Here is a 12,697-nt window from a genome sequence, read left to right as displayed (position 1 = left end):
TAGGAAAAAATATTTTTATAGTTTATAAGGAAAAAAATTCAAGGAACCATCAAGCAGAGAGAGAGAGAGAGAGAGAGAGAGAGAGAGAGAGAGAGAGAGAGAAGTTAAAAATGTATTTTGCTAAAAAGAAATTGAATGTGATACTATACTATACTGTCGTCTGGATTCTTCTCTAATGTGAGTTTCTATTTACTTCCCCAAATAGAAATCTGATGTAATACCAAAATTATAAAACAAATGAAATTCTTAGTTACAAATAGGAATTACAATAATTTAGGTATTGAAGATTAATCTTTCCTAAAATTAAAACTAGCACTTCTCACAAAGTTATAACTCTACCATCAAACTTTAAACTTTAGAAAAACTAAAATTAAAGGATAATAAATTGTTTTGAGTAGTCTAAACATTAAATAATTGTTTTTTTTTAAGTACAAGGTGCTGTAGATACAAGGGAAATGTGATTAATCTGGTTTAAAATATGGCTTTTGGTTGTTTAAAAGGCCTGTTTGCCTCATCTTCTGCCTTTATATCATCAGCCCATACTGTGTTCTTGATTGTTTTCTCTGTGGGTATAATACTTGCAATATGAGTATATATCACATGTAAATATTTTGTCAGTTACAGAGGAGGGAAGGATGGACAGGAGGGGAGGGAAGGATGGACAGGAGGGGAGGGTGGACAGGGGGAAGATGGGGAAGGAAGAAAGGAAGAAATACCAGATCTGAGTCATAATGGCTGTTAAAATTTGATGTGGTCCAGGAATTCTTTACACATTACCCACCCCCTGTCTCTCTTTGACTGTCTTCCTGTCACTCCAGCTTCAGCTTTAGCAAATACTAGAAACAAGCCTCTTTAGCGCCATGAAACAAACAAACAAACAAACAAACAAAAAACACCACTAATATTTGGCCTCTACACACAAATGGGACACGGGGCACTGTTGAGACCTGGCACGTCGCAGGTCCAGAAGCAATTATCTTGAGCGATTTTTATCTTTCCTAACAGTCATCCTTGCTGCCCACTACTGTCTGACCTGACATCCTGGGACTGTCTGGTAAAACTGGGATATACCAACAATCTTCCAACAAGCTTCCAGCAACTCAAAAGCTGAGCACACCATCAGATGGCGTCCGGGGCCCATGCCAAAGAGTGTGGTATGAGTTACTTTTCTGTTGCTAGGATAAAATACCATAATCAAAAGCCACTTAAGGAAGACTTTATTTTAGCTTATGGGTTTTAGTGAGTTAGAGTCCATAATGGCAGGGAAGGCATAGTGTGGCATGGCATAGCAGCAAGAGAAACTGGACGGTCACATTTCATCCACATACCGGAAGCAGAAAGATCAAAACGGGAAGTGAGGCAAGGCTCTAAAACCCCAAAGCCAGCCTCAGTGTAGTACTTCCTTTGTTAAGACCCCACCTTGGGGACTAAATGTTTGAATATGCAAGCCCATGGAAGCCATTTCTCATTCAAACCACCACACTACAAAGCTGCTGGTTCCACCGAGGTACTTTAAGTGAATTTTGACTTTATTTTGTTCTGTTAGGATTAAAAAAATATCATGAAATAGTTATCACATTTTGAGGGCAACTTGAATCCATGTTCCTGGGCCATGGTCATGGTCACTCATATTTGACTCTCTACACTGTCATGTGCTTTATTTCAGGGATACTGTCCACGGTCAATGAGAGGCAGCACACTTGATATTGGCCCCATAAGATGAGAATAGGGCTGACCTGGGATTGCCATGATGCTGTCCTCACTTGTCTATGGCCAGGCCCCTGTCTAAAGACCTTGTCTAAAGACAGGCCTTAGAGAGCCTTGTGAGAACAGACATACTATACCACCCGTTATAGGAAAGCATGGTGCATAGAGTTGTGTTCATGACATAGAGTTGTGGTCATGGCAACAAACCACTGTTACTGGTTCATGTATTTACTGCACTTACTGTTGTCAGCATTTTCTAATGCATTCCTTGTAACAATGACTACTGTAAGACAGTGATGCTGGCTGCAGCCTCTGTGTAGCCTCTGTCATGGTTTCCCTTAATTGCATACAGGGCCTGGGGCTGGGGGTTGGCTGATCTGTGTGTTCTGGTCGTGTGTAATTGCATCCTATGATGAGACTGTGGCTTGAAGAGTTCTCAGAAGCTACCCCATGGTGAGCAGTCATGGGACTGGATTTGAATTTTTTTTTTCTCCAGGATGAAAGTCTTTCTGGATCTTAGAGACTAGGAGTGACTCCTCCCACTGTTTAAACATCCAAGCATATATCAAAATAACAATGAAGGCATTTCATCCAGAGGCTGGGGATCAGACCTTGGAGAACCTCCTTCTGCTTGAGATGCACCCCCCAATCTTGCTCTTGTCTGACCTTGGCAGCCTGGCAGCCAGAATATTTCCAATTATCCACCAGCCTCTTCTTCACTGTCTCATCCATTCTTTCAGGATGACTCTGTCAACCACTTTTATCAGACCACATGATTTCATTTGTCAAAGAAACCCAGCCATGCCTTTTCATTAAAGGCCACTTCTCAGATATCAGTCACAGGAAGTGTAAGTTAGCCCTTTGATGGTGTGTGTGAGACTGTCTGGTTGGATAGCAAAGGTATCTTAGCATCCTAACAACCCCTGGGGTTCATCTGTCTTGGGCTGCACTCTTGGCTCTCTAATAGGTTCATTGTATATGAAAGAGATGAGAGGTAAGCTCTTCTTCCTAGGCTGGGGGTCACTGTAGCTGCTAGCATTCCAGTAACCATAGCAACAATGGACCACATGGCAGGTGTCTGATGTCCATCAGACATTTTCTTGTGTTAAGTGCTCTTCCCCCTTCCACCCATGCCTCCCTTAGATTCTATTCTGACTGGTGGCATTAAGAGTCTCCCAGGGGAGCAGCTCAGGCCTAAGAGACCCACAGCCAAGTGCATTAATTAAGCCTCTCCCCAGAATGTTTTGCATTGCCAAGCTCAGGAGCCAAACCTCCCAGGGCAGTTCTGATGAGAGAGGCTGCTAAATAAAACACAGGAGATGGGGGTGGGGTGAGAGTTTAAGAAGTACAGTTCACAGTTGTAAACAGATGGAGCTTAATAGGAAAATATTCCTGGTGTACAGCAGGCTCACAAGTAATCACTGTGGAAAGTCAATGCAATAAAATGGAGTTGATATCAAAAATGGAACTCCCTGCAAGCTGCCAGAACCCCTAGGGAGATGATCACGTGGGTTACTTAACAATTATTGAGTGCCTGCTGTGTGCAGTCATGTGTAACATGGAGACTCTAACTTTTGAATAAATGAATGAATCTTCAACCCACTAGGGATGACTGAAGAGAAGCAGGACCAACCATGTGGCAAACTGTTTGGATCTAAGTTGCTCCTGGGGTCTAACCATGGAGAACTTTTGAGAGGTTATGTATGTGACAGGGTCCGATGCAGGCTTCAGAAACATCCATTCTGGTAGATGTTGAAGAGGTTAGAAAAACAAGCTAACTACTTTGAGCAAAGAAATGATTTTTCTCCTGTACCCATCCCTTAGGAAACTGGCAGTCGGGGCTTTCTTCCTCTTCGAAGCTGGCTGCCATGTTGAGAGATGCTCGGGCTACAGGGAGAGGCCATGCAAAAGAGGACCAAGGGTGCCTGCTGAGGTTTCAGATTGTTTCCTGTGGTGGCCCAGCACCAGCTGCTGCCACTGAGTGCTCCACTGCACAGCCCAGACCAGCTGGACCCCTAGATAACTTCGGTCCCAGAAGACTGCTGAGCAGAAACCACCTAGCTGAGCCCAGACAACCTACAGAATCACGCTGCATAGAAAAACAACTGTTCTAAGCCACGGAGTCCTGGGTGAGGCTCTGTGCAGTGGGTAAGTGATAAATTAGAGAGAGGAAAAGGGGGACCCCGACAATGATCACACCTGAGGGGAGACAGACAAGAGCTGCTGGACATCTCCAACTCCAGAGTCATCAGCTGCCTGGAAGCCATGGATTAAATTCTGCCGAGCCCCTTCTCAGAAGTGCCCAGCGCACCGAAAGCCCACAAACAACATCTAGTCCTCAATGAAGCAAACCTTCCTCATAATGAAGACCATCAAACAGCTTAGTTTCCTAGAGCTAAGACAGTCACCCTCCTGGACAATTTCCCGTTTTTCCTCTCCCACAAGCAAATGTATTCTCCACGTTTTGAGCCCTGTGCCCCAGCGACAACCTCTGATGTCGTTGGCCCTTGGAAGAGAGGACTTGGCATCTGCAAGCACTGTGTGTGGCCTCAGGCTGGTGGCAATGCTTCCAGTGGCCTTGTCTCCTTTCTGAGCGTCATCCTCCTCAGCTATGTAGAATGTAAGGTCTCTGCTGGTCACATCAGGTAATAAGTGTGAGCTGGAAATGCAGCCCATAGATAACTATCAGAACACATGACACCATGCCAGAAGACACGTTGCATCAGCCAGCTCCTGACATACCCCAGGCTCCCCCATCTCTCTCCTTGTCCACCCCCCCCCAACCCCCACATTCCCTCTCCCAGTCTCTGTCTTTGTCTGTCCTTGGTGGGAAGTCACTGCGAGCCTAGAAAACGAGACAGCTCTAGTCCTGTTTGAGTGTTTGCAAAGCTTGGAGCGCTTGGGATGTCCGGTTAACAGCCTCCTTAGCAGCTCTGGGGAAGGGGGAAAGGTGGTGTGGCAAGCAAAGGGTTACTAATCCGATGAGGTGACCAGCTACCCAGAGTGAGTTCCAGGTTTGGGTTGAAGCCCTGGTTGGTTGACCCTGTGACTTTAGTAAGCTCCAGTCCCTCCTAGGTCCAACTGCCTGTGTGTACACGCATGTGACAGAGCATTAAGAATGATTCCAGACAACACTAAAATTATCCGTGTGTGTGTGTGTGTGTGTGTGTGTGTGTTTGTGAATATGTGCATATGTGTGTGTGTCTGTGTGTATACACAGAATGCTAGGAATTGCTTCATACAATCCTGAGGTTATCACATGCCAATGTATGTGTGTCCATACATGTGTGTGTGCATCTGCATGTCTGTGTGTACATACATGTGAATTCTACTAGAGATTATCGAGAGAGAGAGAGAGAGAGAGAGAGAGAGAGAGAGAGAGAGAGAGAGAACATACTAGGAATGACCCCACACAACCCTGAGGCTATCACCTGCCTGTGTGTGTGTGTGTGTGTGTGTGTGTGTGTGTGCTTATGTATACATGTGTGTGTTTGTGTACATGAAACACACAAACCTAAGGCTATCACTTACCTGCTCCTGCCCTCCTAGCAATACGGGGCGAGTCACATGGTGGCGAGGAGGGGGTAGCGGTTGACGTGCCTCTGGGTCAGCCTCCGCCTCTGACGTCCTTACAGCCATCCTCCCTCCCAGCTGGCTGCGTCCCCGCCCTCGGAGTCTAGAGAGCGGCTGGAGCCAGGCGGGAGCGCGAGGTGCAGGAGGCCGGCGCGAGGCGGGCGAGCCACGGGAAGCAGGCACCATGGTGCTGTCGGTGCCTGTGATCGCGCTGGGCGCCACGCTAGGCACTGCCACCAGCATCCTTGCGCTGTGTGGGGTCACTTGCTTGTGCCGGCACATGCACCCCAAGAAGGGGTTGCTGCCGCGGGACCGTGAGCCGGACCCGGAGAAGGCGAGGCCCGGTGTGCTCCAGGCGGCCCAACAGGTGAGTGAAGGCCAGGTGAGATGGCCGGGCCACCCTATGTTTTGCCAGGCAGGGAAGGGACAACAGACCTGCAGCAGGGGTCGTGGTGGCCCCGTGGAATGGGGGAAGGACACGAAGGAGAATGGGCGGAGGGGAAGATGAGGGCTTCAGAGGGCTGGGAAAGGAATGAAGTGTGGGGACAGTATGCAGGGAAGAGAGGTTGTGAGCCTTTGGAAGGATCGCGGAGCTGCAGGGTTAGAATACCCTTGGGGGACGCCTGCAGAAATAGGGGACAAGGGTAGTGGGGTCTTCCAGAGGAAAGAGGGAGACTGTAGGACAAATAACTGAAAAATAATCAGAGAGGAGGTGACACCTCCTCCCAGCTGGACAGCAGGAGCAGTGGGGGGGGGGGGGGCTCTAGAGGCAGCAGTGAGGAGGAGCCTGCAAGACCCCCCACTCCTAGCAGCTGAGCCTCAGCATCCTCGTGGGTCTCTGGAGATCAGAGGGCTTTTATCCCCTTCATCTGTGGCCCCGCTTGAGCTGGAAATGGGCTACGGGCTGTGCATCCCAGGCAGGAATGGCATCGGGGTCGGGGAGGTCTGGGTGAAGGGCCTTCTCCATGATCTGGTGACCTCCAGAAAGCTTCTCAGGTGGAAGACTGTGCTCCTTGGAGAGCCAGAGGAAGGCTGGCCATCGGTCAGGCATGCATCAAGGACCTCCCAGGAACTTACAGATTCACTGCTTTGGGTCTTCTGTGAGCATCTTGCTCTGAGCTAGTCCCCCTTTCCCTAGTAAATTAATTATTCAGACGCCCCCTCCCCCCAGGTCCCAGAGTAGAGCTGTTTCATTGGTCACATTAGAGAGTAAAGGGAAATGGCTGCTGTCCTTGAGGCACTTAGAATCCCAGGCAAGTGACATTGTCACTGGTAAACAGGAGCTGGTGAGTGTGGGAGGTCAGCCTGCACCGGTCTGCAAGTGAGGAGTGGGCTCCCCTCATGCTGAGGGTGTGGCTCACTGCCTTTCCTCCCATCTGGTGTGGATGAGAGACACCTGAGGGACAGATGGCATCCTGCTGCCTTTCAGCGGTGGCCCTCCAGCCCTGCCCCTGACTGGGGAGCAGTTAGTGTAAACAGCCTCCAGCTCCTTTCTGACTGTCCTACTGACCCTCAGTAGCCCACACAATGTTGATTATCTGCCAAGACATGCCGGCCAGGCTATTTCTTCACAACTTAAACCCCCCCAAACACCTCATTACAATAAGTGGCAGCAAGCCAGTCTTGGCTTAGTCACCCCCATGCTGCCTCACTGGTAAGACTTTTACATATATTCTTGCTTTTAACAGACCAACAAAGGTAAAAGGGAATAGCTCAACTTACAAATTAGGAAACACAAGTTTAGGGAAGGGAAGTGACTTGCCCAAGGCCACACAGTTAGTTTCTGAGCCCCACTGGACCTAAGGTAGCCTGATTTAAGATTCCTAACCAGTAGCCCCTCCAGCCAACCCTTCCCCCCCCCCCCCTTCTGTCAGGGGCCTCTCTCTCCAAAAAGGCTCATCCTTGTGACCCTTTATGCAGTCTTTGCCTCTCTAGTTTGATTCTTATTCTTCTTCTTCTTCTTCTTCTTCTTCTTCTTCTTCTTCTTCTTCTTCTTCTTCTTCCTCTTCCTCTTCCTCTTCCTCTTCCTCTCCTTCTCCTTCTCCTCCTCCTCCTCTTCCTCTTTCTCCTCTTCTTCCTCCTCCTCTTCTCCCTTCTCCTCTCCTTCCTCCTTCTTCTTTCTCCCCACTCATTTTCTATACAGATGGTTTCTCAGCCTTTCAATCTCTTCCTTTTATCAACCGAGGGAGGATTTTTACTTACTGGTCCATGAAACAACAACCCTTATGACTGTGTCCCATATCATCTCTTCTAATGTCCTTTACGGCGCTCGCTCCCAACACTGGTGGTCATTCATAGTAGCCACCTGCATTACTCATTCCTAATACTTAGAAAATGGTACTTGTGCAATAAGAAACCACTGGCAAACAAAGACACCCAGCCTTCTGTTCCAAGAGCTGTGGGTGTAGGGGCTGCGTCTCTGAAGTCTAGGGCCAGTTCTCCAGAGGCTCAGTGATGTCTGCCCATGAATATCTGTTGATAAATAATGCTCACCCATCTACATTTCTTCTCCTCATTCCCCGGTGCCAGGGCACTTGGCAACAGAGGCGAAATCAATAGTTGTGAAAACGATGGCCTGAGAGCTCAAGGTGTCTTGGTGGCCACTGTGCTCTGATTCAGCCACTGACCCAGATAAAGTAACCAACAAAGACAGCGCACTTGATTTCAAGGAAGCCAAGGAGGCAGGCTCAGGGTGGGAGGTGACTGAGGACAGTCAGCAAGGCTCACTGAAGATGATCCCCAAAGAAAGGATGCTGTGCTGGAGGAGGGAGGCAAGCATCAATTTCTGGCTCCAACAGCTTGCAGCTGTTGTGTCTCACTGAGGTCTGGGTTGTTTGTAGGGTGCAGCATCTCTGCCTTGTGCTTCCAGATCTCACTGGCTGTGTTGCTGGGAAATGTCTTTGGTGTCATAGGGCAGACTGGGAATCTGATTTATGCCCCCAAATGGATAAACAAAATTGAGATTTGTACTGAAAAAAAGAGCCTGGAGGTCTTCCCAGGGGTTAAAAATCTGCCAGGACTCTGCAGATGGAGTTTATGGGGGTCAGGGTCTTGAGTGGGGAAGAGATGATCATGGTTCTGTCACCAGTAAATCCAACTGAAACTTGGCATTTTCTGTAAGTGGGGCTATAAACAAGAAAGCATGGGTGTGTTCCTGATCTCTGCAACTTTGTTGCAGAAAATCATAGCTCATCTGAAACATGCTGCCAGGCTTGCTGATGCTTCTCCCCCCACTCCCCAACAGCCCTGCCCCCGTCATTTATTCCCCTCCCCTCCCATTTTAAGTTATGGCATTTATTAAGTTCCTGCTCTGTCCTATGATTTACTACATTAATAAAGGACCATGCATGTAGCTTTCCCTGGATATATGCTATTGACTATTCCTTTACAGCCTATGTGTTTTACCTTCAGATTTTTAAGCATCCTGGAGACATATCTTGAGGCTTCTCTAGATAGGGAAGGGGTCAGGCCACATCACAGATGATCAGGAGCTCCTGCTGAGGGCCAGGTGACAGAGGGTGGAAGCTCTCTGCAGCATCCCCTCTGCAGACCATGCCCTGCTGGCTTCAGGTCACAGGTCACAGTGCTGTACACTAGAGGCAGACTAAGATCCCTTTGCTCCATCCACCTCACTTGTGTCCAGCCTTTGGGGAGATGCAGACAATTCAGTCTCTTACACAGGCCATTCTTGGGTTGCTGGGATCATTGGGAACATATCAGTCCACTCCAGGAAGTTTGGTTACAGGTGATCTGTGGTTTGAAGAGGAAATAGTCAGGGAGGAGGCCCCTCAGGGAGGTGCTCTGAGGGCTGTTCCCTTTCCTTCACAACTGTGTCTGAATTTATGTAAAAGTTGTCTCAGACCCCCTGGCTTCATTCTCTGGAATTTCCTCTTCCCAGGTTTCAGGTTCCCACTGTCCCTTTTGGCATTCCTGGGTGAGCAGAGAAGCTGCCCTCCGCCTTGATCATCCTGAAGTCTAGAGGCTTTCATTTTTGGGTCCTGTTTCCCTTATATGACACTTGCTTGACTGCGACAGTAAGTGCACTCAGTGGATCATTTCAAATAACTTTTAGGGTCCCAGGGCACCTAGTATTATCTGTCCTCTCAAAAGCAATATGTAGCCAGACACTTTAGGGGACTTGCTTGGTCTTTATTGGTACTCACCCAACCCTCCCACCCACACCCCTGCTCCCCACTGCCACACCCAACTCTCCCACCCACACCCCTGCTCCTCACTGCCACACCCAACCCTCCCACCCACACCCCTGCTCCTCACTGCCACCAGCACCCAGCTCACTCACTTCTTTCCTTCTATTAGAGTTGAAACATGATGATTTTCAATAGAAGCTGAGTTCCAAGTTTTCATGAGATGAATAAACGCTGAATTTATATCAAATAATATATGCATAGTCAAGTCCTTTTCCCCCAAGTCCAAAGTATGTCCTTCACTTTTCCCATGTCCTTGACAATGTCTGCTGAGAAGCAGGGCATGTGATCCGCCTGGGTGTCTATATTGAATGAAAATATCTTATACATAACATGAACTAGGAGGGGCAAACCACAAAGTCATTTTAGGGTCCTGTTTCCCTTATATGACATTTGCTTGACTGTGACCGTAAGTGCACTCAGTGGGTCATTTCAAATAACTTTTAGGGTCCCAGGGCACCTAGTATTATCTGTTCTCTCAAAAGCAACATGTAGCCAGACTTTAGGGAACTTGCATACAGGCCATACATGGGTAAATGGGTCATACTGGCAAATACTCATTTACAGGAACCCTGAAATCAGGCTTGAGGCATGCATGGTGGCACCCTGCAAAGCAAGTGTGAGACAGGCTGAATAGAGAATGGGTAGCCTCTGGACTTCGATTTCTGCTCTGCCTCTTGATGTAAGTGCTGCCTACATGGTTTATTTCCCTTCAAAACTTACCTAGCCTTACTGTTTGTGTGCTTTTCTGTAAGAAGCTAGGGACCCACATGCTTCTATAAGCCATCTCATTGTGACATAGTGCTTGTGAACATTAGGAAGACCAGGTCAGTACTCTAGCGATAGGGGCTTTTTAGGCCTGAGATCCCCCTGTACATGGTCTATCACAAGCTATCTCTTGGCACTACCCATTTGCTATTCTCTCTCTATCTGCAACATAAAAGTCTTGCTCTAGGGACTGGGGCCCCGCAACACCATCAATGAGGCCCTAGGAACCCTCTATTCTCCTTCCTGTGACCTCAGTGCAGCACTTCCAGTTTGCTTGTTTTCATTACACCCATGAGTGAGATGGGCCAAGCACAGTGGTGGCACCACATATTAATCACAGCATCCATTAAAGGTTAATGAGTGCATCTGAGGCGCAGCATACGGTAAAGGCAGATATGCTGCTGCTGAGGAGACAAAAGGTGCAGCCAGCAATTTCCACAGAGTGTGTAATGGTGCTGCACGATAGGTAATATTCAGGGGGCTATGGGAAACCCCGAGGAGGAGCAATGCCAGCCACAGTCCAAAGTACATCTTTCTCCAGTTCTGAGAGGCCTCTCTCTGGACATCTCTTAAAGACTGAAGGCCCTGTGAATTGCTAACCCCACTCCTGGAACTGATTGGACTCTGGCTGCTTTAAGAACTGACCTCCACAACTTCTCAGCCTTTTTCTTATTTGTTATTGTTGTTGATTGTTGTTGGTAGGGGCAGGGGAGACTTGAACCCAATCCTTCCTACTAAGTACATGTGGTACTACTGAGACCATCCCAGCCCAGTTCTCAGCTTTTTAAAGGATTCAATGGCCAGCTTACTGTTAATAAATACCCTGACTAGTAGCTCTTCTGTCTGTATGAACAACAATTAAAGACTCATTCCCACAGAGTAGTAAATATCAGGTCTGGCACTTCCATCTACATAAGTTCTTTATATGTACCAGACATTTACCGGTGAGAAATGTGAGAGTGTAAGCAACGTATTCATAGGCAGAGCTAGGATATGAAGTCTCACTCTAGAACTAAATATTTGATCACTTAACTAGAGCTTAGTAAGAAAAAGCTAGTCAAAACTTTGTTCAGGCCACCGTTTCCCCAGACAGAAGAACAGGTGTCTGTGTCTTTGCAGGTCAATTTCCAAAATATCCCCCTGATGCTTAGATTTTTCTCTGCTTTGTACATCTGTCGGCTCCAGGCATCGGGTATAGCTCAGGGCCCTCCTGAGAGATTTTACACAGTAAACATGTTTGGGCTGGTTGCTTAGCAACAACAAAGACAGTATGAATTTTTCATCATGAGATTAGCATAAATTATTTCAGGGAGATGAGCACACAACCGCCAGGAAGTGCTAAGCCCTTCAAAGCAACTACATAGGGTATCTCTATACCTGGACCTATCAGTCCCTTCCCAATGGCAGGCCCTGACCTATCACATTCCTGGTTCCTCCCCCAGTTTCTCTTTTTGGTACGGCTTATAGATTAGTGTAATGATTAGTGTTAATTATCAACTTGATAGAACTTAGACTCACTCAGGAGACAGGCTTGTGGGCATACCTGTGAGGATTATTTTGATTATGTTAACAAAGGTGGGAAGACGTGTCCACTGTGGGTGGCACCATTCCCTGGCTGAGATCCTGGACTAAGTACATTGTGAAAGTGAACTGAGAGCAGGGTGCCTTCACTGCCCTCTGCTTTCCTGTTATGAATGTGATGTGATCACCTGCTCCAAACTCCTGCTCCTTGACTTCCCTGCTATGCCTTGAGCCAAAGGACAGCCTTTCCCCTTGTCTACCAGGCATGTTATCATAGCAACAAGAAAATTAGCTCAGAGTCAGGTGTGTGATCTGTTCCTTAGTGGAGCCCATACCGAAAACACTGTTGCACCCTGCCCAGGGTTTTAGATGCTGACCATGTAATCAGCAACTGGGAATGCAGGAGAAGGACTCAGTAGGGGAAATAGCTAAAGCAGCCAGCAGGGAATAAAATAAAAAGACAAGGGAAATAAAAGACCAGCAAGAGGACCCAGAAGAACAAGGAAAGAGGAAGGCACTTGAGTCAAGACCCAGGAACAATCAGAATACACAGACACAAGCTCTTTCCTGGGCACCTGCCACACTACAGGGGTATTGAGGCCAAGGCTTTCCCTTGCCTACTCTGAGTACAGTTTCTCTGTGCATTCCTCTACTAAAGGGCAACAATTCACCTCCCTCTTGACCTCAGTGCCTCTGTGTTCAGAACTCACAGAACCTATTTCTTGCTAGCTCTGGGGAAACCTGATTTGAGGATAAAGAAAATAGCCTCATAGAAGCAAGTGTTTGTGTGTGTGCGTGTGTGCCTATGTGTCTTGTGTGTGTGTGTCTGTACCTGTGTGTCTTGTATGTGTGTGCCTGTGTGTCTGTGTGTGTGTCTTGTGTGTGTGTCTGTGACTGTGTGTCTTATGTGTGTGTGTGTCTAT

General features: G+C 47.6%; 1 protein-coding gene across 1 annotated transcript in view; it reads left to right on the top strand.

Moving 5' to 3' along the window:
- The first annotated feature begins 5,384 nt into the window (after nt 1-5,384).
- Nucleotides 5,385-12,697, top strand: part of Syt13 (synaptotagmin 13) — a 41,036-nt gene continuing 33,723 nt past the window's right edge. The window contains exon 1 of the mRNA XM_028778607.1: nt 5,385-5,647. Within this exon, the coding sequence (XP_028634440.1) occupies nt 5,465-5,647 (183 nt within the window). The 5' untranslated portion in view covers nt 5,385-5,464. The remainder of the gene's footprint in view (nt 5,648-12,697) is intronic.

This window comes from Grammomys surdaster, unplaced genomic scaffold (assembly GCF_004785775.1).
Source record: "Grammomys surdaster isolate TR1022 unplaced genomic scaffold, NIH_TR_1.0 338, whole genome shotgun sequence".
NCBI classification, from domain to species: Eukaryota; Metazoa; Chordata; class Mammalia; order Rodentia; family Muridae; genus Grammomys; species Grammomys surdaster.
This window is presented reverse-complemented; position numbering and strand designations above follow the sequence as displayed.